The 26580-nt window shown below is 42.3% G+C and overlaps 5 protein-coding genes across 9 annotated transcripts; 4 read left to right on the top strand and 1 right to left on the bottom strand.

The window, feature by feature from the left end:
* Nucleotides 1-1225: 1225 nt before the first annotated feature.
* On the top strand, nt 1226-8928 carry abcb6a (ATP-binding cassette, sub-family B (MDR/TAP), member 6a). 2 transcript variants are annotated; one of them, XM_051065956.1, is made up of 20 exons: nt 1226-1405; nt 1938-2461; nt 3348-3488; nt 3573-3762; nt 4195-4287; nt 4418-4610; nt 4696-4817; nt 4918-5027; nt 5125-5190; nt 5394-5519; nt 5613-5689; nt 5792-5855; nt 5938-6023; nt 6109-6166; nt 6255-6359; nt 6676-6850; nt 6948-7060; nt 7181-7275; nt 7399-7467; nt 7574-8928. In XM_051065956.1, exons 1-20 carry the CDS (start codon nt 1387-1389, stop codon nt 7731-7733), a joined length of 2586 nt encoding a protein of 861 aa, XP_050921913.1. In that variant the 5' UTR covers nt 1226-1386; the 3' UTR covers nt 7734-8928. The 2 variants fall into 2 exon arrangements, with proteins under 2 accessions (XP_050921913.1, XP_018516494.1); XM_018660978.2 differs by having other exon boundaries at nt 1226-1575.
* A 489-nt stretch (nt 8929-9417) lies between these two features.
* Nucleotides 9418-13671, top strand: cnppd1 (cyclin Pas1/PHO80 domain containing 1). The gene is made up of 8 exons (XM_018660923.2): nt 9418-9622; nt 10162-10264; nt 10450-10531; nt 10637-10757; nt 10949-11077; nt 11173-11234; nt 11322-11439; nt 11633-13671. Exons 1-8 carry the CDS (start codon nt 9560-9562, stop codon nt 12278-12280), a joined length of 1326 nt encoding a protein of 441 aa, XP_018516439.1. The 5' UTR covers nt 9418-9559; the 3' UTR covers nt 12281-13671.
* Nucleotides 13672-13799: 128 nt separating this feature from the next.
* Nucleotides 13800-17045, top strand: prkag3a (protein kinase, AMP-activated, gamma 3a non-catalytic subunit). Of its 4 annotated transcripts, none has more exons than XM_018660926.2 (13): nt 13800-14289; nt 14439-14478; nt 14635-14735; nt 14826-14907; nt 14995-15053; nt 15203-15248; nt 15353-15407; nt 15507-15633; nt 15720-15885; nt 15973-16010; nt 16102-16248; nt 16341-16534; nt 16802-17045. In XM_018660926.2, the coding sequence occupies exons 1-12, from the start codon at nt 14272-14274 to the stop codon at nt 16455-16457; spliced, it is 996 nt and encodes a 331-aa protein (XP_018516442.1). In that variant the 5' UTR covers nt 13800-14271; the 3' UTR covers nt 16458-16534; nt 16802-17045. The 4 variants fall into 4 exon arrangements, with proteins under 4 accessions (XP_018516442.1, XP_018516440.1, XP_050921930.1 ...); XM_018660924.2 differs by having other exon boundaries at nt 15203-15263; XM_051065973.1 differs by lacking the exons at nt 13800-14289; nt 14439-14478 and having other exon boundaries at nt 15189-15248.
* Nucleotides 17046-17701: 656 nt separating this feature from the next.
* Nucleotides 17702-23864, top strand: retreg2 (reticulophagy regulator family member 2). Its single transcript, XM_018660919.2, has 9 exons — nt 17702-18009; nt 18558-18661; nt 18921-18951; nt 19299-19428; nt 19686-19770; nt 19888-20025; nt 20379-20467; nt 20580-20715; nt 20850-23864. Exons 1-9 carry the CDS (start codon nt 17756-17758, stop codon nt 21650-21652), a joined length of 1770 nt encoding a protein of 589 aa, XP_018516435.1. The 5' UTR covers nt 17702-17755; the 3' UTR covers nt 21653-23864.
* Nucleotides 23144-26443, bottom strand: mdh1b (malate dehydrogenase 1B, NAD (soluble)). The gene is made up of 10 exons (XM_018660920.2): nt 26392-26443; nt 26191-26303; nt 25963-26097; nt 25747-25889; nt 25504-25672; nt 25076-25433; nt 24847-24988; nt 24346-24521; nt 24113-24252; nt 23144-23997 (listed from the first exon to the last, which is right to left on the bottom strand). Exons 1-10 carry the CDS (start codon nt 26411-26413, stop codon nt 23944-23946), a joined length of 1452 nt encoding a protein of 483 aa, XP_018516436.1. The 5' UTR covers nt 26414-26443; the 3' UTR covers nt 23144-23943.
* Between the last annotated feature and the right edge of the window lie 137 nt (nt 26444-26580).

Below are 26580 nucleotides of genomic sequence, written 5' to 3'. Positions count from 1 at the left end.
CGAGGTGGGGGCACCCACAAAAGGGGAGAGAGATGAGGGTTGTGATGGGCAGGCCATCACATCCAGGGGGGGACAAAAGAGCGAGGTGACAAGCAGCCGATGGACAGAAGGTCCATTTCCACTCGCACAAAAGAACCAGGGAGATGAAGCAGATTAGCAGCTCTTTATGCCCATTGTGAAGGCTCTAAATGATAAGATTTACCCCTTTTTCCATCCCAGCCTGTGTCCTGTATGTGTGCGCGTGTGCATGTGTGTGAGTGTGTGTAAGCTCACACAAGACATCACGAGCTCTTTCGCTCTGTCTTTTCTCTGTTTCCTACGCACACTCCATCAGGATACACTCCCCCTTTTTCTTCTTTCACACGCAGGTACATACACACACACACACGAATCTTTTATTCATCTTCATAGGAAGGGCAGGAGCGACAGCTGGCTTTTGAGTCACTTCCCTTCATTCTATTAAACCATGAATTTTCCAGTTTGAGGGAAAAGCTCTTAACTTAAATCCCCACCACCACATTACTGAAAGATGATGTTATTTTTATGTTCCTTTGACTTGAAAATGACTCATTTTATCAATATCATTAATCACTCATCCACTGGCCTTGATATAGCAGTCAAATGACACCCTCTTAGCAGTTAATAACATGCTGTGCATTGTTATTATGTTTCATCTCCTGGATTATTTTTTCCTCACCACCTGTGTGTATTGTTATGGAGGTTTTATGATCTGTTGTTCAAACTCTGCTGTTGTATATCCTCTAATTATACCCTTGTATTTAGTGCCATCTACTGGTCATCATGTCACATTGCAGGCTTGTATGGTAGGCATAACAGTTCTGATGTTTGGCTTATTGATGTACAAATTATTTAAACTGAAAATTTGTGGCAAAGTTTTGGAGGTGTCAGAAACTGAATGCAGCATTACCAGTACAAAGTTATACTAGACTACAACTTTATAATCATTATAGACATTTAAATAATATAAATGGTAAATGTAACAATGTACTCATTTTGCATAATGAGTACATTTACTTTTAATCCTTAAAGTAGGCTACATTTTACTGGAAATAATCTACTTCTGTACTTTTAAGTGAACTGTGAGAGCAGAAGGTTTAGCTGAAATGCCGTGTTTTTCCACCACTGTTAGTTTCCTCTTTCTCTCCAGGTCTGTTCGGCATATTAATAAACCATGTCCCTGTTGCTCTCTTCCTGTCTCCATGAGTCAGTCCCGTCGTCTTCCTCCAGGGGGCGCCGAGCCTCAGGCCATGCGGCCAAACACTGTTGTGTAAATCGTCGATTGCCGAGTCATGGATAGCTGTTGTTTAACATGCGCGCGACAAGGACAGCCACCGTAACAGCAGGAGTACAGAAACCTAGCAGTGCATGACTTCTACTCTCAGCAGTCAGTCACGTTATAAACTGTTCTTTGTGCTAAAGCTGTTTGTAGCCGACGAAGCTATCCAACAGCCAGGCTAATAGTTTTTAGCCGACTTGCTAGCTTGTCTGGAGTAACCTCTGTAACTGACAAGTGTTTGCGTCGTTGAGTTGACAGCAACAACCCTGGCATATACGGTAATGCTACAGCTAACAACAGTGTGTTATATTATGTCTTCATCCTCTGAAATGTACAGTATAGTAATTGTTGTATTAGCTTTGCTTGCTGTGTCTTTGGCCTCTCACTTATAACTAGCAGCTAAAGCAGGTGCAGTAGTGAACCATGACTCAGCTACTAAATGTCACTGAATTTCACAGCCTAATATAGCAGAGCCAAGCAGACAGCCAAGTGTGTGTAGGGTCTGAGAAAGAGGGACTCATGCTTTGTTGAATATTGTCAGTTCTGTTTTGTTTTGTTGTCAAACATTTCTGTTGTTTCCTTGCTGTATATTACATTCAGCCTTGCACTTAATCTAATGAGATGATTTGTCTCTCTCCAGCTGCAGCCATGGTGTTTATGCAGAGCTACTGCGAAGCCAATTCCTCCATTTCCCACACCTGGGTGGATGAAGGTATCGCCCCCTGCTTCTACTTCACACTAGTCTCCACCATCCTGCTCACCCTCGCCTTCTTCCTCGGCACCATCCACTGCATATTCTACCAGAAATATGGCACAGCAATGGAGCCCAAGTTCATCCCACGCTCTCGCCTCTACGGGTTCCAGCAGGCCATCTCTATCCTTCTCCTAATCCAGTTTCTGGGTGAGATGGTGTGGCGGGCCGCAGGCGGAGGAGAGCTCCCGGGCTATGTGGTGCTGTACGGCTGCTTCTCCGTACTGGGCTGGGCCTGGGCCATAGCCCTGCTCAGGGTGGAGAGACGCAGGGTCCTCGTGATGGACCGGACAAGGGGACACAGCGCAGCCCTGCTGCTGTTCTGGGCTCTGGCTTTCTCGGCTGAGAACTTGGCTTTCGTCTCCTGGTACAGTCCTCGCTGGTGGTGGGGGCTGGAGAACAATCAACAGCAGGTGAGAGAAGATTGAGCAACATATGATCTATTTGTTCAGCCCTCATTTTTGAAAACAGAAATACATTTTAAATCCTATGAATGCTTGTTCTCTGTACCAGCATGCAGCATGGCAGTTTATCTCCATTCCTATCTTTCCAGGGTTAACTTTAGTTAACTCTAATGTTGGTCCAAGAGTGTACTGATAGTGTATGTTCTTGTTCTGCATAATGTTAAAACTTATTTCAATATCATTTCTTTTAACATTTTATAATGTCAACAGTTATAACAATCTAATGGGCCAGAGGTCAGTTATTTGTTGAAGATAGGTGTGTGTTATGAGTCACTCTGCTCAAAGCTGTACATGGCTCAGGTTTCATGGTTCACATAAAACAAAGTCTGCACCTAACCAACAAGGCGAGTCAAACTGGCATGCAAAGTAGCAAAACACCAATAGGAATGAGCACAAGACTAGAGCCTTTTTTTGCTGAGTCATTGCCAAGTCTGACTTTCAGATCCCTAACGCTGCTCCACTGTTACCCAATCAAACCATGAGACAAAATCTTGCCCCTCCCACACTGAGTCAGTCGCAGGAGGTTCAACTTTGTGATTATATAAATAAGCATGACTTGACATTTGCTCACTCATGACTCTTTAAAAGTGTGTAACTTGATCTGTCCTTCACTTCAAATGTTTGCATTATTCACTAATCTGAAATGAATATTAATGAGTGTTAATCAGAGGCTTGGTTGTTATGTTATAAAGGACTCATCCAGTGCAGTCATCAGTTTAGTCATTTACAGCAGTGTTATGAGCGTTAAATTTACATCTCCCTCCTGTTACATGCTGTTTTAACTGCGATGTGGTATCCATATTGATCTGTTTGAAATTGCCTATGCACCCCTCAGGTGCAGTTTGCCCTGTGGCTGATGCGCTACATTGGCACCGGGCTGCTCTTCTTCATTGGTCTCAAAGCTCCGGGGTTGCCACGGAGACCATACATGCTGCTAATAAACGAAGATGAGCGTGATGTAGAGAACAGTGGACAGGTATTGGCACACAAATTGCACTTGCAAGTTTCCCCATCTGATGTACCACATATTCTCTGATGCTGATATATTTCTCTCTCTCAGAGCCTGTTGGGCACAACAGAAGAGAACCAGTCCACCTGGCAGGGTTTCAGAAAGAAGGTCCATCTGCTTCTTCCCTACATGTGGCCCAGAGGCAACATCTTCCTCCAGCTGCTGGTCCTCCTCTGTTTAGTGCTGCTGGGAGTCGAGAGGGCTATTAATGTCTTTGTTCCCATTTACTACAAGAATATTGGTGAGTGACACATCTTTTTACCTTGCCCTGTAGACTCAGATACTCATTTATCTCAGTAGCCTGTTTCTGCAAGTACATTGTTACAACTATCCTGAGCCAAGCTAACGGTGGATTTTATTTATTCAGTTTAAGCCACCGGCCCGAAAAGCCTCAAGAGCCATGTAAAAACATGCCAAAAAATAATGTTGAATATACACCCTAGTGGCTTGTTGACAGACTCATCGACATCACCGTTCCTCAGGATGTGTGATGCAATGAAACTGAGACAACCTTCTCCTGGCATCTAATATAAAATACCCCATTGTCAGAGAACGCCTTCAGAATTTTACTGGTCTCGTTCATCATCTTGTTTATCTACCTTATCTTGGAGCCAAATACCTGACCTTGTGACTTTTTATCTAATTTACTTTTATGTCCTTGTCCCTCTCTCAGTGAATGATCTGACTGATGGCAGCAGCTGGCGCACTGTGGCCACTACAGTGTTTATTTATGTCTTGCTCAAGTTCCTGCAGGGCGGAGGGGCAGGTAGGACTTATTTATTTATGTCCTGGATGGATATTGTAGTGAGTCAGCTCTGTAGTGAAGTGTAAATGATACTGCATATTGATTCCCTGCCTGAAATCACATGTCACACGACCACACGGCCTCTTCTCAGGCGCCTCAGGGTTTGTCAGCAACATGCGCTCTTTCCTGTGGATCCGGGTGCAGCAGTTCACCAACCGCGTGGTTCAGGTGCGTCTGTTTGCCCACCTGCACTCCCTCTCCCTGCGCTGGCATCTGAGTCGCAAAACCGGCGACGTACTAAGAAGCATCGACCGTGGAACTTCCTCCATTAACAGCTTGCTCAGGTAAAATAGTACAGGATGTGATGGGAGATTGTAAATGTAGAAAAAAAAACGAATGAGTGGTTGACTTGTCTCTTATTTTCCACAGCTACATAGTGTTCAGTATCTTCCCAACCATCGCCGATATTGTCATCTCCATCATCTACTTCATCACGTATTTCAACGCCTGGTTCGGCCTTATCGTCTTCATCTGCATGGTCCTTTATCTCAGTAAGTAGCACATGGTGAAGCACAGCTGTCCAAAGTTCCACTGAATGTTGTTGAACACATCCCCAGATAAAACGTTCAAACATTTCTGTGTATCCACCAGCTTTGACCATCATCATCACTGAATGGAGGACCAAGTTCAGACGAGACATGAATCAGCAGGACAACAACGCCAAGTCCAAGGCTGTGGACTCCTTGTTAAACTTTGAGACGGTACATCAAACATTTTGTTGTCTAGCTATCTTTTAGTGACAGGGAAGACACATTAAGATGTCAAACCTTAACTCATTTTTGTTTGTCTGTTTTATAGGTAAAATACTACAATGCAGAGAACTATGAGGTCAGCCGTTTTGAGGATACCATCTTAAAATATCAGGTAAGTCATAGGTATTTATCTGTGATAACAACCAGTTAAGTACAAGTAATTAGTCTAAAGGTGCCCTCAGCTCCTTCCTGTTTTAGTTCAGCTGAATACTGAACATAGTCTCTGGAGTCCTAATGTTGCTGTCAATATAAAAATCTTTATCCAGCTCATACAGGCATGCTCTTAACAGTTCTTGTCTCCTCCTGTTGTTGTAGGTGTCTGAGTGGAAAACCCAGGCGTCTTTGGCTTTCCTCAACCAAACACAGAACATCATCATCGGATCAGGCCTGCTAGCTGGCTCCCTGCTCTGTGCCTACTTTGTGACTGAAGGGAAGTTTCAGGTAGTGATCGCTGCCTTTTTATTAGAAGTAAAAGAACAGTGCTAGTTTGCCCCATTAAACTTATCCATGAAAAAAATCCCTTTATCCTGTAAGGTTGGAGATTTTGTTCTCTTCGGTACCTACATCATCCAGCTGTACACCCCACTCAACTGGTTTGGAACCTACTACAGGTAAGAAACTTTGTGGTCTATTATAGCATAATAAGGATCCATTCATTCTTAATATTAAACTGAGAATGAGCTTCTCGCTAATTTCTGTTCCTTTTGCTGCAGAATCATCCAGAAATCCTTCATTGACATGGAAAACATGTTCACACTATTTGAAGAAGAAGAAGAGGTACATTTGAAACCGACACATGAGCTTTCACTGTCAGTACTGTGATCAACTAAAAAAAAATCTGTATTTGTTCCCTATGCAGGTGAAAGATGAAGTAAACGCAGGGAATCTTCTCTACAAACTAGGAAAAGTGGAGTTTGAGAATGTTTACTTCAGCTACATAAGTGGGTAGGTTCACGTTTGTTTTGATAGTAGAGATACAAATTAGAATTAGAATTTTACAAGAGTATTTACATTTTTATCTGTTTTACAGTAAAGAGATTCTCCAGGACGTTTCCTTCACTGTGCTGCCAGGACAAACAGTCGCCCTGGTAAGTTTGAGGAACACATTTCAGTCCTCGCTAGTGCTGTCTGTGTTTATGGTTTTTGTTTATCACTACTTTCTGTTTATCTCCCCAGGTTGGACCATCAGGATCTGGGAAGAGCACCATCATTAGACTACTATTCCGTTTCTATAACATTCAGGGAGGCTGCATTCGCATCGATGGCCAGGATATATCAAAAGTGAGTGTTAAACAATGCCTCTGTGATACATCAGCAGTTAAATTAAACATTTTAAGTTTTACAAGGTAAGCAAACAGCAATGACATGGAAGGATGGCTTAATGTTGTGCCACTAGAGCTAAAGTGTACATCACTTCAAATGAAGTCATGAAACTGCTATTAGCATAAATTAGCTCCTGGTTATGCAGCTCTTGAGATTACCAAGAGCAATGAAAGCACAAGTTACAGTGGCTTTAATATAGCTGTATGACACTGTGTGTGTTTACACAGGCACACTGTGGACTAGTAATTACTTTGTCTTCATTGTCTCTCCTCAGGTGAAACAAACATCTCTGCGAGCTCATATCGGCGTGGTTCCCCAGGATACTGTGCTTTTCAACGACAACATCCGTGATAATATTCGCTACGGTCGCATCACTGCCAGTGATCAGGAGGTGGAGGAGGCTGCCATAGCTGCTGATATCCATGATAAAATCATGACCTTCCCTGAAGGTAACCTAGAGAATTGCTGTCCTGGATGGTGAATCTCTTCAAATGGTGTTTGGTTCGAAGAGCGTTTGTGAGATCTCTTGTATGTTTTTTCTGGCAGGTTATGATACACAGGTGGGTGAAAGAGGTCTGAAGCTGAGTGGAGGAGAGAAGCAGAGGGTGGCCATCGCCAGAACAATCCTCAAAGCACCACAGATCATCCTGCTGGATGAGGTGAGACTACTGACTGGACTTGAAACCTTTGGGAATCATTGCTAAATTGGCCCTATTTGCACGTTGCGGCTCAGCTTTTATTTAAATGAATGGACTTTCAGAACATTTTCTTTTTTGCAGGCCACATCTGCACTGGACACACAAACAGAACGCAACATCCAGGCCTCACTGGCTAAAGTCTGTGCCAATCGTACAACAGTCGTTGTAGCTCACAGGTAAAACATCTGGGTTGTACCGGACTTTTTCTCCTCTAAGTTTGTTTTTTTCTATTTCTCGTATAAAGAAGTCATTATTATTGTCTGATGAGTTGTGTGGGACCCTTTTTTTAAATATAAAAGATTGTCCACCATCATTGGAGCAGACCAGATCCTGGTTATAAATGAGGGCCGGATAGCTGAGCGAGGACGGTAAGTGTGCCTTATTCTCCTCTTGTTCTGAATGACACACTGACAACCATGCAATAGATCGTCTTGTTCACTGAACTGTAACTGACTCATCTTTTCTCCCTCCAAGACATGAGGAATTACTACTAAAGGGAGGCCTGTACGCAGATATGTGGATGCAGCAGCAGCAGACTCAGGACTCAGACTCCTCATCAGACACTGAAGCCAAAGATCGTTCGTCTGAGAAACTACAACCACCGTCGACTTCTTCAGACCACCACGGCCACTGAATGTATTTTTTTGTTTTGTTTTAAAAGAGAACTCTAGATTTTATTTCCCCATTTTTAAGTGTAAAAAGTGAGTATATGATTTAAGAGTGATGGAACACTCAGCTAGATGGAAATGTTATTTATTTGTAGGATTTTCAAACTGAATGTGCAATGACAAGTTATGGAGAAGGGAGGGTGCCTTAACAAAAGTGTTCAAATGTATCAAAAGACATTTGTTTTCTTAAGAACACCCCAAGATGATATTTGTGATTATGGCCAAGGTTTTTATGTAGGAACAGGAGCAAAACAGTCAAATTATTACTACATCAGATTCTTCTTTTCTAATTCAAATTGTAATAACTTCATTGCAAGCCTACAGAATGAAAGGTAATGTATGTGCTGAGGATATTATTATTTTTTGAAGCACTCCTTCCACCTTTTTAATTCTATATATATAATATATATATATATATATATATATATATTAAACAGACATTTGATTGTGCTGTCTATTAGAATATTTAAAGATAGAAAAGACAAGAAATAAGGGAATAGAAATACTTTAATAAGCCTCAACACTACAGTTTATTCAGCTGAGGGATAATGATTCTTTTTCCCACATTACATCATATTAATTGGTATACAAACTGGCAGGGATTTTTATTGAGCTTTGTTTTATTATTAGTAGTGGATTTCTGAGCTCTGCTGTAATTTAAAGTGATCCTTTTTTATGTGTAAGTCTCTGTATAGCTTTGACCACTAAGGTAAAGTGGAATATTGTTGTGTTGTTGAAATAGTCATGGATTAATGATAACACAATAAGTTTTTACTGTTGTTTTAGGCCAACTACATATAAATCTGTACAATCTGTATCTGCCTGTGGTTGGCAGTTAAAGCAAGTGGACCTTTCTCATGGCAGGCATTTGATTTGGTTCAAGGATGTAATGGAGCCAGGTCATTAGTTAGATCTATGCTTATACTGCATCAACAAGTCAAAATCTGTCATGAAAAAGATTACCATCAAACTCAAAGACCAATGCAGTCACACCCACATCTCACCTAATGTAATATATAAGTATATACAATCATACACATTGTTTCTGAACAAGAATTCGATGTCTTACATCTACCTCACAAAAGGTATTGTTCATGACTATTATATTTTGTAAATAATCTGTTTTGTCTTGTGCTTATGAACAATAAAAGGTTTTTTGTATTCCAGTCTGTAAAATCATAAGACATTCCCAGCTCCTGCTCAGTTTTAATAAAACCCTGTGAAGTATCAGTACACTTCCACAACTGACTGTTTAGCATTTTGATTTTGTAGATTGAACTGTGCCTGGTCACATCAGTAATATCTGATGCAGGTAGGTACAAGTATTTTTCAGTGATATTTTATTTATGTGAGGCCTATATTAAACGTTTATGTATATTGGAATTTAAATTAATGTATGGGTAAAGAATAGTTTTAGCTGCTTGTGCAATATTGGATTAATATTTCACTCAAGATTTCATGCAGACTGTACTGAAGGTTTGGCATAGTGCCAGACTGGTACAATTTATCAATAAACAATTTAAACCTACATAGAAACGTCCAATGTAAGTTAATAATAAAATATCCTTTGGCCAATGGGAGTTTACAACTGTTGTGTAACTGTTCCACAGCGCGCCGCCTCCCAGCATCTGTGTCTGTCTCGAAAAGGAGGCAAACAGCTGGAGGCTTCAGTCGTCACTGACTGTCCCCGGTCAGGGCGTGTTGCTAGCTCAGCTCTTCCAGCCAGACGGGGGTCAGGCCAAGCAGTTTTCTTTTCAATATTCGGCCGACTAATGTTGAATCTATAGTAGATATGGATTTCGACGCTTTATTTAACGAAAGGACGTTTCAGTTCTCGGACTTCCAGGAGTTCACGGTATGTTCTTAATACTCTGCTAGGTCAACAAACTGCGGAAGCTAGAGCTAAGCGCATTAGCTAGTGTTAGCTGACGTTCATGTCATCGAGGTTAGTTAGCGGCGGGTCCCTTGTTCCTGTGTATATGTCCCTGTGTTTACCGACGACAAAAGTTGGCTATGTTGTCTTGCTAAATGGCTCTGACTGAAGTTAAACAATTCGTCGTTTGAAAAATGTAAATACAAAAACGTCAAGTAACGCTAGCTCCTGTAGCTAATGCTACCAGTTTGTTAGCTACTGTTGTTTTGCGCTTACTCTCATTTGGCCACTTACGGGCCTAATGTTAGCGTAGCTAATATCTTTGTATAGCATGCTGAACAGTCAACACTTGCTGTAAACAAATGTGTTGATTGAAACATTTGGAAATTTGTCTGCTGAGCTTGTTGCTTTGTAAGTAGAGCATTCTGTGCTAAGTACCGCTTTTCAATCTAACTTGGCTACTAAGTTAGTTCCCCTGAACTGCAGATAGTTTAACGTGGGTAATGTTTCTGTTTTTACAGTTTATTCCTGGACACCAGAAGTTGACTGAAAGAGTGAGAAAGCGACTGTATTATGGCCTGGACAAAGACGTTTCCTTAGATGCCCTCTCTTGCCCTGTCACAGGTGAGTTAAACATTAGCATATAAACCAGTGTTGTTAAAAGAAAAGAAAATCTCTGTGTATTATAAAACATTTCCGTGCCAGTGAACAACTTACACTGTACTGTACAGAATAACTATATACATTTAAATCAATAGATGGAATCGCATGAGAGTCCACTTTTGTCTTTTTCCTCTCTTCTATTCCAGATATTGCCGTCGAAATCTTCCAGAAGTCTGCCCCCAGCCCAATACGAAAACTCCAGAAGAAATATGCTGCTCATGTTGCCAGGTTTGTCCTGTGTATTATGCATGTTTACATAGACTGCACAGTTATACAGGAATTAAATGTAGCCATGCCATTTCTGCATTAAAACTAATCTGTTTTTTGCTGCAGGGAGGCTTGCATCTCCCCGTGTGCCATGATGCTGGCTCTCGTTTACATAGAAAGGCTCCGACACAGAAACCCTGAATACCTACAAAAGATCTCCTCCTCTGACCTCTTCCTGATCTCTATGGTATGTGTTTCAGGTTCAGAAGTCATTCTAAATGTGTCCTGGTGTTATTTGTAGCATGTCCACTGCTCATTTCAGAATGGGGTGTGATACTGTTATTCCCAGCCTGTGAAGGCCTGTACTGCTGTTCAGTCAATTAAATGAGTATGATAATACTGCATTGACAAAAGTACTGATGTCTCACTCTGAATCAGATGGTTGCCAGCAAGTACCTGTATGACGAAGGTGAGGAAGAAGAGGTTTTCAACGACGAGTGGGGAGCAGCTGGGAAGCTGGATGTCCAAACTGTCAATAAGCTGGAGATGAACTTCTTGAATGCCATTGTAAGTGGCCCTTTGTGTGTCCACATGTGGTGTGTCCCGGCATATGTTTTAGCTTCAAGATCATTGCTACAATCCATGTGTAATATATCTTCTAGGAGTGGAGCCTCTTCACCGAGCCAAATGACTTCTTCGATATACTTAGTCATCTAGAAACCAGGTTAGTTGTCAACTTAACTGCTAAAATACAGATTCTGTCTGTAGTTTGTGAATGGAATAAATTTGACTCAGGCCTCTGTGTCCTCAGCATTGCAGAGCGGCAAGGGATGAAACGCGGCTGGTTTACCTACACTGACCTCTGTGTGCTGCTGGAGCAATCAGCGTGGAGTCAAGCTCTGGCAGCCATCTACCAGCACTTTACTAAGGTGAGAGGAGGATTTGAGTTTGATGGAGCTGTAAAGATATTGATGTGGTTGGGTGGGGGTCTCATGGTGGGACCCCTCAGGTGTATTTTTTTATGTGTTTTGTTTATCATTTACAAGTTTAAAAATGCAAGAGGAGATGTGTCAGTATTATATTAGAATTGTTAATATATAAGATTTGATTGTATATTTTCAGGTATCCTGTATGCTCGGTCTGGTCTATCTGACCAGTGTGGCTGGCCTCATTGCCACCAGTGCTGTGCTGCACCAGCTCAGTCTCTCCAGAAGCGGTCAGTCCCCGCTTGCACCCCCAGCTGAGAGCAGCCCGGCCCACCTTCAGACCTCCAACCTAACCCCAGAAGCTCCCGCTGCAGCCCAGCACCTGCCCTGTTGTGTCCTGGCTAACAAGAGTCTGAACGGTCAGACCAGCACACTTGGAATCAGGCAGCACCACAGACAAAGTCCCCCATCTGCATCCTCACCGACATCAGTATTGTGTCTCTGGGGCTCCCTCCTTGCCTCGATGGGTCACATACATCCTGGAACAAAGTCTGATATGGAAAACTCCCAAACCTGGTCTGCTGCTTCCTTCTTCTGCCCTGGCTGTCTTGCAACCCTTCCTCCTCTCCAGTGCGGGCTTAAGAACACCTCAACACTCTTCACTCACGGTCCCCCTGAAAACCATCAGCGTCAAGAACCGTGGCTGGTCTCTGGCCTCCTTGGAGCTGCAGAGCCAAGTCTGAACTCTCGCCTCGGGATGTTACCACCTCTACATCTGGGACCCTGCCATCCAGAGTCTATGTTACCTGTCGAGAAAGCCCAAGCTCTGCTCATGCTGGGCTAGAGAGTGGAAAACAGCACTGCTGTCCACCTGTAGTAATAGGCTCTGGAAATTGAACCAGCATTGTCTTCATGACCTCATCAACTGCTTTAAGTCATTTTTGTTTACTTTTCCAGATCTAGGATACAGGTGTGACGACAATAACAATTAGGCACATTATAGACAGAAGGAGAGTTTGATAACACAGCACAGGGTGAAAACTCACTTATAATTCATTGCTGCAGAATAAACTTGCCATAAGTAAAATGCCATAGTGTTCAGTTAATGCTCTGCAACTGTTTTTTTTAATTGCAGAAAAGGAATTTGAGGATAATTTAATGTTTTTCTTGGCTTCAACCAAACTGTTTTGCTACCTGCATTTGTTGTTATTTGGAAGGTGAGACCTGTCAGATGGTGATGTAGGGCTTGGTGATTAGTGTCTTTTGAGTTGAAGAAAGTGTGCGGAGGTTACACAACATATCTGAAAGGTGGGAGTTTCAAAGTAAGCTTTTTTGGTGATCAGGCAATGTGAAAAAGAAGAAGGGAATAAACCATTGTATTTGTATGGTACATTTTAGCTTATCAACATTCGCTTAGTGTTACCATGTTTTTGTCATGTATGCATACAGAGGTTTACATCAGATGTTGGTCATACACATGCTGCAAGCACTGATTGTGTACACAAGATGGGTTTTTTTTACTACTTGTGAACTTGTCTCCTGTTCTTGTAAACTTTCTCCTTTATTCAGGCGAAAGCATCAAAGAAAGGAAACAGACAGTTTGAACTTCATACCTCAGTGTAACACACAGTGATCGATAACAAATCCTCTTATTCTCATTTTCCTTTTATAGTGATATTTACCAGATTTATGTGGCAACAGGGTGTCACATAACCTGTAACAGGGTAGCTACTTTCCTGTAACAGGGTAACGTGCAGCCAAACAGAAGAGAGAAGAGATCTACAAGTTTCCCATTCTCCAAAGGGGGAAAAAACGATGGATATCTGGGGGTTTTTACACAATTTCTAGTTGGTTTCTGGTTTTTGAAGTGAACATTTTAATACAACATGTAGCATGTTAACGGATAACAGCAGTTTCTGTGTTCATGTGGTCTGGAATTTGCACAACTGGTTCTGTTTCCATTCACTCCACGATCACTACTTTATCATCAATCTTGTCTTTTAAACACCAGAGAAAAAAAAAAGTAAAGACTTGATTATTTTTATGTATCCAGTTACACATGGTCCCCAGGACATTTACTTTGTAATTGAATCTTTGACAAATTGCTGTGAGCATTTTGAATTTGATACACTTGGAAGCACGAAGTCCTTTAATTTTGTAAATGCTGTAAAATGCAAATATTGTAAAAATCTGTAGGAAAAACCAATAGTTAATAAAGATGGCATTTCTTTGTGACATTTGTTAATTATTCTCTGTCAGTAACACTTTGAATCCCAGGAGAACGGTCACATGTTGACAGCCAATAATACTCTATATGTTTGGACTCAGATCTTTACTGTATGCAGCCATACTTGACATAGACCGTTAACTTGTACTATTTGTATTTGTAAAACATTTTTAACCTCTTAATTGTATACAAGAAGTCATGTTCTAACTGGACTGTGCTACACCACTCTCCAGCCAATAAATAGTGGCAAATTAATGTTATTTGGCCGTAAGAACTATAACACAGACCGAGAATGCGTCTTGAAAGCCAAAATAACCATGAAGCCAAGGTGATGAGTGTTTTTTTTTTACAGAGACTGGAAGCAGGTCTCTGATTTTGGCAGAATCCTGAAGTGTCCCTCCCCCCTGTGAGCTGGTGCCAGCTTCTTCACCCCTCCCCTGCACCCACTGCGCGCCCTGCGCCCCTGGCTGCTAGCCAGACGCATACCACTTGAGAGCTCCTAATATAGACCCAACCGCTTCATAGGAAAGGGTAAAGAACCAAGCGGAGTCTCAGACAGTTCAGGTTTGCTGCTTCGAGAACAACTTTTTCATGGACACAGCAGAATCATGGAGCCTCCTTCACAGGTGAAATGCTACTTTGGACTGAATATAACAAAGGGAATATATGTTTGTAAAGTTTAAGCTATAGTTAAACTGACGAAATGAGTAGCCGGTTGGATTTCAAGCTATTTTGACAATGTCATGTGGAGAATGTTTCGCTCGCTGTGTTGCAGGTGTCATTCCCAGAGAAGAAGAAGGAAATACAGAAACAAGGTACAATTACAGTAACTGCTATGCACGTGTCTTTGGATCCCTGTAGGTGTTTGTGTACACATACTTGATATCATGTATTTGTAGGTGTGATGTAGTGTGTATATGCATGAATATATCTGCTGTCTGTTCAGATAGTGTTATACTATTCGGCCCTAGATGCTGATGCCACAGTCTACATGAATTTCATGAAGAGTCATCGCTGCTACGATGCCATTCCAACCAGCTGTAAACTGGTCATATTTGATACCACACTACAAGTACGACTGCACCTATAAGACAAGTTCACATACCCAGTACAGCTTGGTATTGTTTGCTCAGAAAACTTCACTATGACTCTTTTTCTAAAGGTGAAAAAGGCCTTTTTTGCACTGGTGGCAAATGGCTTGAGGGCTGCGCCTCTATGGGACAGCAAGCTACAGAGATTTGTGGGTAAGAAATGTTTAATGGCATAGTCCTTGTGAAGTACGGGTCACTGTAGGTTATAATAATGGGAACTTTAATCCTTTTTTGTCACAGGCATGCTGACAATTACAGATTTCATCAACATCCTCCATTGCTATTACAAGTCCCCTATGGTGAGCATGAATGTACTACACTTTAAATCATTTTTGTGCAGTTAGTTTCCCACTATTTTAAGATAGCAGAGGCTTTTCTAGCAGTTTTGACCTGTCCTAAATCTCCAGTGTTTGACTCATACCCTGACATTGCAGTTTTCCCTCTAAAGGTTCAAATGTATGAGCTGGAGAGCCACAAGATTGAGACATGGAGAGGTGATTCATTTCAAAGTAAATAACACAACACGGATCAATGATATCATCACTGTGCACACATCTCAGTGAACCTCCATTAAAGCTCTGTCTCTTCTTCTGTTTAGATGTCTACTTAAAGTATTCCAATCACTTCCTCATTAGTATTTCTCCAGAGGCCAGGTGAGTACACGTAACACACACTGTTTACATTCCAGTCAACTGTCTGCTACTGCTGCCAGGTAATAAATTTCTGTTCTCTCTTCTACTCTTTCCTCTCAGCCTCTTTGATGCCATCTATTCCTTACTCAAATATAAGATCCACAGGCTGCCTGTCATCGATCCGGCGTCTGGGAATGTCCTGCACATTTTGACCCACAAAAGAATCCTCAAGTTCCTCCATATATTTGTGAGCAAGCTTTCAGTTTACTTCCATTTAAGTTGATGTTTATGTTTGTCATAAGCTTGCCTTCTGTGGCATTTGGATGTTTGCAGGGAAAAAAGATTCCCAAGCCCCCGTTTGTTCGGAAGCAGATCCAGGAACTCGGGATTGGAACGTTCAGGAATATCGCCACCGTTCAGGAAACAGCATCACTTTATGATGCCCTCTCTATATTTGTGGAAAGGCGGGTGTCTGCACTGCCGGTGGTGAATGAACAAGGTAGCATTTTTTAGGAGAATATGCATCATAGAGCTGTATTTATTATCATTTGTGGCTATTACAGCATCCAACAATATGTTTTCTCAGGCAAAGTGGTGGCTCTCTACTCAAGATTTGATGTGATTGTAAGTACTACAGAGAAATCTCATGTCTTATGCTGTTTTTTTGCCGACACCTGCTCAGAATCTGGTGTATGTGTTGCTTGCTCCCTGGCAGAATCTAGCAGCTCAGAAGACTTACAACAATCTGGACATGACTATGCAGGAAGCCATTCGCAGGCGCACATGTTTTATGGAGGGAGTCATCAAGTGCTATCCTGATGAAACCTTGGAGACTATTATAGACCGCATTGTCAAAGCTGAGGTAGGTGTTTTGTTCAGATGGATTTTGGTCCCTTAGGGAGATCAAATGATCTCTACAGGAAGACACTCTCTTTATTTTCCTCCTTATCCCAGGTCCATCGGCTGGTCCTGGTGGACAGGGCTGATGTGGTGAGGGGCATCATCTCTCTGTCTGACCTGCTGCAGGCCATGGTCTTAACCCCTGCAGGTATTGATGCCCTTTTGTCCTAGCACCCAGGGGACGGGGGGTCCCATTCCCTCCTTTACCACCTGAATAGGGCTTGAGTCCTAGTCATGTTCCCAGGCAGGTAGGCTCTGGAGCCTCTATCCCCACCCCCCACCCCCCAAAAAACCCTCCTACTGTGTTGTCTAGTTACAGAGGCTTTGACCCCCACATGTCATCTTGTCAAGCGCAACAGAAAACCTCCTGCTGCTTTCACATTAGCTCCTCAGACATGCATGTACTCTCACTCACACATCCCAGCTGCTGCACTGATGCTTTGCTCAATTTTTTTTACAGATTCTCATGATAGTCGCTGTGTAGAATGAATGGAGATTTTGTTTATGTCTTTCAGAAATCGCTATGTGTTCCAAATGAGAGATCACAAGAGGTAGAAAAATTCCCTCCCTGTGCTGTTGTTTACAAGATGTCCTCTGTGATCTGTGTGAAATTCAAGCAACAATAATGGATGATTAGCTGACCTTGATATTGTGATGTATCTCTGTGGGTCACTATATTGGCTGCATTTGATCAAATTGATCAATATACGTTTTCTCAATATGATAAATTTCTGTATTAAACATTTCTACCAAAACTTGTTGGGTGGTGCTTGTGTGGTTTATTTATTTTATTTTATTTTTTTCCGATGTGAGAAATATAATGTGCACTATGGCTGAAACTGCTGGAATTGTTCTTATATAGGAGAGTTTACAAAATAAAACTTAATTATCACTGTGAGTTATGCAGATATATGAGAAAATATTAAGTATTGAAATTAAACATACATAGACAATAGTTCTATAAAAATATTTTTATATTTTTAATAATATTTTTATCTTTATGCAACCTTTATGCAGCCTCTATCTCTAACCACACGGTGGTACACTTGGGCCTTAACCCCATCCTCTCCATACAGTAAACAAGGAAACACGTGACTACATTTTTTTCTCATCCGTGACGGGCCTTGTGATCCGTCCGCCCATCTGTGTCATTGGTACATCAAGTTGCCAGAAATGATCAAAAATGAGACCGGAAATTGATAGTGTCTTAACTATAGCCTTTACTATAACAATAACAACTATAGCCTTTTTATGTGTGTTTAGTTTAAATATGATTCCATTTTCAAACGCGTGTATTTTCACTAAATACATATTCTGTATTCACTGCTTGCTAGTTTCTGAGGAGTCTATCTGTTTTATTTTGAAGGTCACAATCGGAAGCTGTATTTTTTAAGGTCTGTAAAAACTTGACGCTGATCTTACCGTACACCCCGTGATCTCCAAAACAACATAACAAAGTGGGGGAAAACATGGCGAGCGGAGAGGAGGCCAGAAGACGCCCCTCGGTTACCTCCTCTTCGGTCGGCCTGGAGGCTCTGTTTCCTGCCGGGACATCGGAGCAGGCCTGCGGGGACGGAAACCCGGAGCTTGTCCGCCTGAGGGAACGTCTTCAGGGTTGGCTATCGCAGTATGAGCCCCTTCTGCTGTGGGTGCAGAGGCTGCTGGTCTGGGAGAGGCCGTTGTACAGCATCTCTGTCGCCTTGACACTCAACACATTATTCTGGTAACCGTCGAGTCTGTGTTTAATCACGGTTGTCACCTCTCTGACAGCTCGATACGGCTGTATTGAAGTGCATCATTAGCCAGCTGGCTAACGTCCGCGAGGATATTACGAGTGAATGTCAAGACAAGTTAGCTAATCCCATGTCTTTAGCCTAATGCTAACGTAGCCTGAAAGCCAGTTTAAACTTAATTTTCAACGCGGCTAGTTTGTCATCATGCATTAAACAATATCAGGAAATGAATGATTGCGCCGACAAAGTAGACAACCAGAGTTATTTTGAGTTGTTACGAGTGTTCGCTTTTGTTGAGGTTAATCCCAACAAACACTCATGTCATGCTGAGTGGCCCAGGCCTTGTTATCCAGCTGTCAGTGACAGCATGTTACTTTCTCCAGCCTCGTATTGTGTAAGGCCAAAAATAAAGGTCTGGTGTACTGAGTCTAATAAGAAATATTAGTTTATTAGCATTATAAGTATGTTTATTATATTTAAATGTCCGTGTGTTTAATACGAGCTAATTGGTATGTTGTTTATCTGTGTGTCTCCACAGGCTCCTGTCCTCCACCTCCCTGCGGCCTCTGTTCCTGCTGAGTGTGTCCCTACTGGGACTTATGCTACTGGAGAGATGGAAGCCCAAGTTGCCCATCATTACTGGTAAGCCCGGGCCTTTATGTAATTTGAATCTGGTCCTCATGTTTTGCCAGTTATTGCCCATGCCAATGTTGACTGTGGCAAAGTACACCGTATTTTATGCTCCAAGACCCACAAGCACAAACCTTAGAACATTTGTAAACATCCCTATTTACTCCTCGAGGCTCTATGGTAATCTTGAAGAAGTGCTTTTGATTTGTCAACCAAAGTACATTTTTCACTCATGATCTCCTGCTAATTGTGTGTTTTTTCTCTATGGCAGTTCAACATGCAGAGGCTCACCCTGTACAAAGGTGTGTAATGTGTGCATGACAAACGCGTTACTCATAATATAGCTTTTTCTGTGACATTATTCTCGTGTCTTTAAATTCCAACACCGTGACATCTGTCTCATGTTTGACATTTTCATGTGTGACACCATGTCATTGTAACTAATGACAGACCAGCAGTCTAGTGTTGTCTGTTGTATCTGTGTTCTTCTGTGTGTCTCCCTCCCTCCATTGTTATACCATGAATGTGGAATCCTACGCTACCTCTCTGCAATCGTTTAAGTACAACCTGAAGCTCTTTGAGTACAGATGTTTGTTCTTTACAGGTGCTGATTTTGTCTCTCTTTATGTGTATTCATGTTTGCATACAGTGAAACAATGAGTGTGGAGCAGCGTCTGCTCAGTATTCCTGAGCTCAGCCACCACCTGGCCGAGAGCTACTTGACCTGGTGTCTGTACCTGCAGGAGATGCTGCAGTACAAACGACAGAACCATGGCAAGGTACAGCACTTTGACTGAGACTTAGATTTTATTCCTCACTGTCTTGAGAGCAAAAGAGTCCCTGTTTACATGCAGTCAGTCTTGTGCAGGTCATTAAGCCAAACCCTGTATGTAAAAGTAAACATTGCTAACAATATGGCCGACTAGACGTTCTCTTCTCTCAAACAGAGAGATGCTGCCTTCTCACTTTCTCCTCTTGTGCCCTTGTAGCCTGAAGGTGTGGCAGCCTAATTTCTCCTATTTGCTCTGTTTCTCAGTTCTGTGTGATGATGTGCAGTGGCTGCTTTGTACTTGCCGTTGTTGGACATTATGTACCAGGAATCATGATCTCCTATATTATAGGTGAGTCTCTTTGTGCCTAATTGGCATTTATTTAATAGGCCATGCTTGTACTTTAATATCTTGTAGGGCTGTATCTCTTCATATCCTATTCTCATGATAAAATCTGACTTGGTTCAGTTCTGAGCGTGCTGCTGTGGCCGCTGGTGGTGTACCACGAGCTGATCCAGAGGATGTACACGGGCTTGGAGCCAATCCTGATGAAACTGGACTACAGCATGAAGGGAGATACGGAGCACCGCAAACACGACAAGAGGAGTGAGTGCTGCTGTGACACCCTCGAGGTTATAGATTTGGGCCTGTGTAGTGTTTGTAACATTAATACAGGACTGCAGATCACCTTTCTTTTTCCTTATACTGAATCTCTGACACAAACCACAGCAAACAGAGAGAGAATAATAGCCATTGTAACACCACATGTTACATAACTGTGTAAATGGACCCATGTTGACCATCAAGGAAGTGTGATTACAAGTTCCTCTGGTTACATTTGTTGCTAGATCTCATATCTCACATACAGTATGGCGTACTTACTGTCCTGTGGCAGTTCTGTTGGTCTTTTCTTCTACAAGATGACATTTTTAAGAGTTTGTGTGTGTATTTTTTAACAGAGGTGAAGAAAGAGTTGGAAGAGGGGGACGAGCCGAGAGCCGAAACAGAGAGCGAGAGTGAGGAGGAGCTGTCTTGTTTTGCCCCGACGGTATGAACACACACCTGTAAACCCAACGCACATTACAGACCTACATAGAGTGGACTTTTGGGAGTGTGAGGATGTCTGAGCTCTCTTATAACACTGTGGTTTCCTTGATTAGGTGGATGTGAAGACTACAGCTCTGGCGATGGCCATCACAGACTCAGAGCTGTCGGATGAGGAGGCATCCATCTTGGAGAGTGGAGGGTTCTCAGTGTCCAGAGCCACCACTCCTCAACTCACTGACGTCTCTGAAGGTAGATATTTTTTTATAGCAATGACACACATCCGTTTATGCCTATCCAGAAATAATTTTGCTGGTAAAGTTCAGTTCAGCGAAAACAATTGGCTTTAATTTATTTTTTGGTGTCTCATTTCTACCTGGACCTAGACCTGGACCAGCAGAGTTTACACAGTGACCCAGACGAGGCCTACCTTCGGGATCTCCCTGAGTTCCCCTCAGTCGAGGAGTTCCCATCCATTGAGCACAACCTGCTCCACTTTCCTCTGCGAGGTCCCAGCCAGGTTGATGGAGCCCAGGCTAGCACTCAGTCGGAGGGAGAACCTTTGAGCCCTGCCACCCTCCTTATCCAGCACCTAGCATCCCCGCTCCACTTTGTAAACACACACTTCAACGGACATGGACGACCACCGGGGGGTGAGGAGGGAATGTTGCCTGTGCCGGGTGCAGGGGAGGAAGCGGGGAGGCCAGAGGGAGAGGAGAAGGAGGCTGCAGTAACCCAGGGTGCACAGCGATCCTTGGAGGCCTTGAGCGAGGAGATAGTGAGCACGGCCATCTCCACCGTGGTGCAGAACACTCTGTCAGCCCTGCTGCGCTCCAGCGAGGCCAGCGAGGAGCCCACTCTGGCTGAGTTCCTCCCCACTGAGACACCGCCGGGAGCTCTGGAGACCTCCACCCAACCCACAACCGACACCACTGCTAACACTACAGTCACTACAATAGGAGCGCTGGGGCCTGACGAGGAACTGGACGAGGCGATTACGACAGAAAGCGGCGCCGGCGAGGAGATGCCTGACGACACACTAGTTCCGACCGAGGAGGAGGACTTTGAGCTTCTGGACCAAAGTGAACTGGAGCAGGTGGATGATGGGCTGGAGCTCAGCTCTGACAGACAGGTGGTGGGAGAAGCTCTAGACACACCTCCATCCCCTGAACATCAACCACAGTCATAGCTTCCCCGTTGTCTCCCCCTTACCCCCACCTCCAACTGTTTTGTTTTTATTTGTACGTTAGTACTACATTATATCCATACATACTGCTATATACAAAACATTTATCAAAGAGTTTGGCATTTAATACTGTTGGTTGTTGATTGTGTGGCAGATGGTTGAGACGACTTGGTCCATTCTGTTTTCGTAGCCTCGTGTTACAGGGGTCTGTTCAGCCTTGGTACCTGAGTTGTTTCTAGTCCAGGACCATCACATTACTGGGATCATCAGCTGCTGTTAGGTGGCATTCATAATGACATAGGTCTGATCTATACACTTAAACACAAAAAAACTAGGAGAAGTCATCAATAATGCATTTACAGTAGAGTTTGTTGTGGTGTTACACTGCCTGCTGACCTGATGTTATCATGTTAAGTGAGAGCAGGTTCAGGGCAGAGCTTGGGTTAATAGTCATAGAGACATCATTGTTGTCAGGCAATTGCATTGCATTACATTTATTTTATATTTGATGGTTTATCCAGCATTGAAATTTGCTCGATAATCTATCAAAATTCTCACAGCGCGATGAAAAACCTGTTCAAGTTCAGTCCCATGTCACAATAATGATGCTTTTATTTTCTACCTTGGCTAAGAGCTGAACCTTTCCACCTTGTTTTCATTCGGAAGCAGATGTTAATGTAGATGGTGTTTTGAAGAGTTGAAATGTTGGATAATATAACTATTAATATATGCGATAAATTATTTAATTTAACGGTCAGTTGATGAAACTTTATTGTTGAGCTGAGAGGGACCTTCCAGGTTTAAAAATTAGTTACATATTCCCAGAATTAGACTATAGTATTATCCTTCACTTTATTCAAACCTCCAATGTCTCCAAGGTTACAGGTTGGATAGAATCATTCAGTCAGTCAATAGTGGTCTTTCACTTGTTGCCTGGAAATGGAAACTTAATCTTTGACATTGTTGGATGTTGACAAGTAGTAGATCTTTACCCATACACATAAGTGGCTTCGATGTGGCAAGATAAAAGAAATGTTCCTGAATTTCCTCTTTGTGACTGATGCCTCATCTTTATTTTATTTATATGCGTGAATAGAATTTAATTTCATACATTCATAATATGTAATTGGTCCATATGTAATTGAATTTATTCTTGATCTACAACTTTCTTGAAAAACACAGGCATCTTGTTAGATAGGCCCATCTATACCCAGCTATTTGTACATGTATAGTCATCACTGGGATATGTATATTTACCAAATAACCTCCTTTGTGCCACGACGAGTCCGTGCATGCCATGAATCACGCATGTATTTACCATAATCAATATTTGAGGTTGATTTTCAAAAAGAATGTTACTTTTACTGGAGCAGATTTCTTTCTGTTTTTGAAGGGATGTAATACTACTTGGGAAATTTTTTGACATGACAAAAGACATTAGCACTATAATCGACTGTATGAAGAGGCCCGTTTTTTCTTTTTCTTTTTTTTCTCTTTTGTAAAACCACTCAGCATCCAAATCTCAGGGGTGGGTTGTACAAATTGAATATAACAGACTTATGCGTCCATTTCCCGACTTGTCGTAGTGCATTGTATTTGTACTAACTTCTCCTTTTTTCAGTCAATGCCTCCTTGTGTATAGTGTAGAAATGCTAAAAAAAAAAAAGGAACGTGTATATTCTGCATGTAAAAACAGCACTCTGTTCAAGTTCTCCTTGTCAGCTGACAAAGTACTGCACAATTTGTGAGAAAAAAAGTCAATTTGAATGTTTCAGGTTAAAAGAGCCCATTAAATTCAGTTTGATATTTAATTACCAACAAGGGGGATGGAAGTTTTGATGTGTCCTCATTTTTAAAAGACTACCCAGCTGCAAATGGAAATGGGTTGCAAGTGATAACATCAGATTTAGAGAAGGATATTAACAGACTAGTTTGTGTATGGTAGTAGTGTGTTTTATGCTTAAAATATTGCTTCTTGAACTATATATAAAAAAGGCACTTACTGAACTGTACAATTTTAAAAAAGGAATATATTTTCTAATTTCTCCTTTTTCCATAAAGTACTCAGTTTGATCTTTTACATCTAAAAATATAACATGGCTACGGACAAGTTTCACGAAGCAGAAAAGATTTATTGTGATTAAACTGGTCAAATAAAACTGCAACTCCACATGTGAAAGTAAGAGAATAAAAGAACAAACTGAAACAAACTTAAGACGTGGTACTGAAATTAATTTGGATTATTTCCTTTGATCATCTACTTCTAACCTGTGTTTTTAGTCTGTGTAGTCAAGTCAGCTGTCTCCCTCCTTCGTAATCGTGCCATTTTCTGATGCAAGTTCTTTTTCCTGGAAGAGGAAAACAACTCTATTAGTAGCTTTAAGTTCAAGTGCTAACAACCAATTATAGGCATGAAAATGTGTGTAGTGCAACATCCCTCATCATTTTTCTAACTTGACATACCTGCATGAGTTCACTGGCAGAAAGCTGAAGTCGCTCCTTCAGCTCATCACTAACAGTCGCATCAAATAGCACGGACCATTTGCCGTCCGTGAAGGTAACTGGAACTGAGAGGATGATGCCGTCTGGGAGATTGTAGTAGCCTGCAAGCAGCCAAAAATAATCACATTTCAACACTGGCTAGATCAGTCATGACAATGTCTGACTACACTTTTCGTGCTCGGCTGTGTTTTTACCCGGGCATAGTACACCCAGAGAGAAGACTTTATCTGGACTGCAGGTGCCATTCCAAGCTTTTACGATAGTCAGGATCCCGTTGGCAGCTGACATGGCAGCTGCTTGCCGTGTCTTTGAAGCCACAGCTGCACGCTGACAACAGACCAAGTCTTGAAAGTCTGTCTCCAGCCACTTCCTGGAAGGGACAAGGAGATTACTTTTCTGGCATATCCTGGCACAGGATGTTTTCAGAGCAGGAGGATTGTGGGGTCAAATGATATTGTGCAATTAGCACCGGCACAGACTGGAGTCACAGTGGGGTACAGTTTGGTCTGGCAGGCAGTTTTGTAATTTGATGGTAGACCTGTGCCAGACCTTATCATATTATGTTTGTTTAGCCATCCAAAGTGCAAGTTAGGAGGAGTTCAGCAATTCAATAAGTGCAGTAAAGTACATAAAATCAGTCTCTAATTACCTGAAGCACTGTTGCATATTAAAACCTTTTTCTTATTGAGACAAACCTGTCATAAAAAATCTTTACGAGTGACTGGGAAAAGAAAGCTGGTCCTTTGATTGCCCCATCATAGTTGAAAACCTTTGCCCTCTGCAGGTCAATGTAGAACCTGCCGCTGATATTTCCCCACACGATGACATCTGTAATATCTGGAGTAGAAGAAGAGGGAGAAATGAGTACTTCTCCTGGTGCTAAAATGCAGTAGAAGTATGGATGGAATAATTCACAGTGGCTACCTGATGCTTTCACTCTCAGCTTCTTTGCCATTATGGCCCTGGCTTCATTCTCCACCTGAGTTGCCATGGTGACAAACTGGTTGCTGTTGATGGAGCAGGCATTGTCCACAAGAAGCGAACATCTCAGGTTGACAAATGAGTCGCCGCACACAATCACCTTCACCTCCTTGTTGGCCCTTGCATCAATCAGCTGTCCGTACTCTGTGTAGCACTCTGAGATCTCCTTTACTTTCTTCTTCTTCTTCTCCTCCTGCTCACCCTCACTGTCTTCATCACTGTCACCAGACCACCACTCATCCAGCAGGAGGACGACATCTGCTTCTCGGAAGGCTTGCTCCAGATCAGTGTGAATGCTCACCTGTGAATAAATGGTTAGATTTTCCTCCTGAGGTGATTTTATAAATGAAATATTTGTAAAAGTCCTATACCTGATGGAGCAGAGGAAGTGCCAGGTCCTCCGTCTCCATCTTCAGCCCTTGCAATCCCTCCTCGCCCCCCTCCAGGTCCAGCAAGTGGAGGCTGATTGCAGCAACGTGGGGGAACACTTCAGCGGAGAGCAGATTCGGGATCAGGAAGTGGCAGGTTGGGCTGAGAGCACTGGGAAAATTTACAACCTGTCAGCTGAGAAACATTTCCATTTCTTTGGTTTTGAATTTTTCAGCCAATCTCACCTGCTGATCCATATGTGAACAGGTTTGATGAGACTGGCGCGGTGCTTTTCCTCCACAGTAAGGTTCATCTTGGTCTCCAGATTCTCTGCTGCAACACTCAGCATCATATCTGTAGGCATGTCTGATGTGACGCTGTAATAGCCCTACGCAACCAGTGATTAATTAAAGTTTGAGTTTGGAAGTGATGTTGATGAATAAAACCCAACCTTAACCTACCTGACAATGCTCAAGGAAGTCACTGAAGCCCCCTAAGAGCATCCCTTTGCCTCCTTGGTCGACCAGTTCCCTCCAAACCAAAGGGGACTTCTCGTGTTTCCAGCCATTTCTTTTGCAGGTGGCTTCCAGCCAATCCTGTCAGAGGCCAAACAGAGGTCACACTGAGGTGACACGAAGAATATTCTGATGTTATATAAATTTAAAGAGATATAAAATAAGAAATGCCACCTTCCATTCATCTGGGAGGATGGAGATCTTATGGGTCCTGAAGTTTGGCAGAGTTCGCTGTAGAGCGTCTGCCAAAAGTTCCGCTTTGGCATAATGAGGACAGTCTGTCTTACCTGTAGAGGTTAAAACTGTTGAATTTAAAATGCAACAATTTTAGACAAAGTCAAATGTTAAAAGTTCAAACTCAAAATTAAACTTCACCAGCAAGCACAAACTTTGCCATTCTATCCGGATACCGTTGGTTGCTAGGAAACTACAGGTGTTGCGCTTATTTGAGTCCGAGTTGGAAACAGCACAAACAAATATCAAGACATATTATCATAAATGCCAAATATTGGCTTTATTAACTATTAACATAAATAGTATATGTCAAATATAATATTACAGCTG

The sequence above is a fragment of the Lates calcarifer genome, linkage group LG7_2 (assembly GCF_001640805.2).
Source record: "Lates calcarifer isolate ASB-BC8 linkage group LG7_2, TLL_Latcal_v3, whole genome shotgun sequence".
Taxonomy (NCBI): Eukaryota; Metazoa; Chordata; class Actinopteri; family Centropomidae; genus Lates; species Lates calcarifer.
The sequence above is the reverse complement of the archived record's forward strand: the minus strand, read 5'-3'. Positions and strand labels throughout refer to the sequence as shown.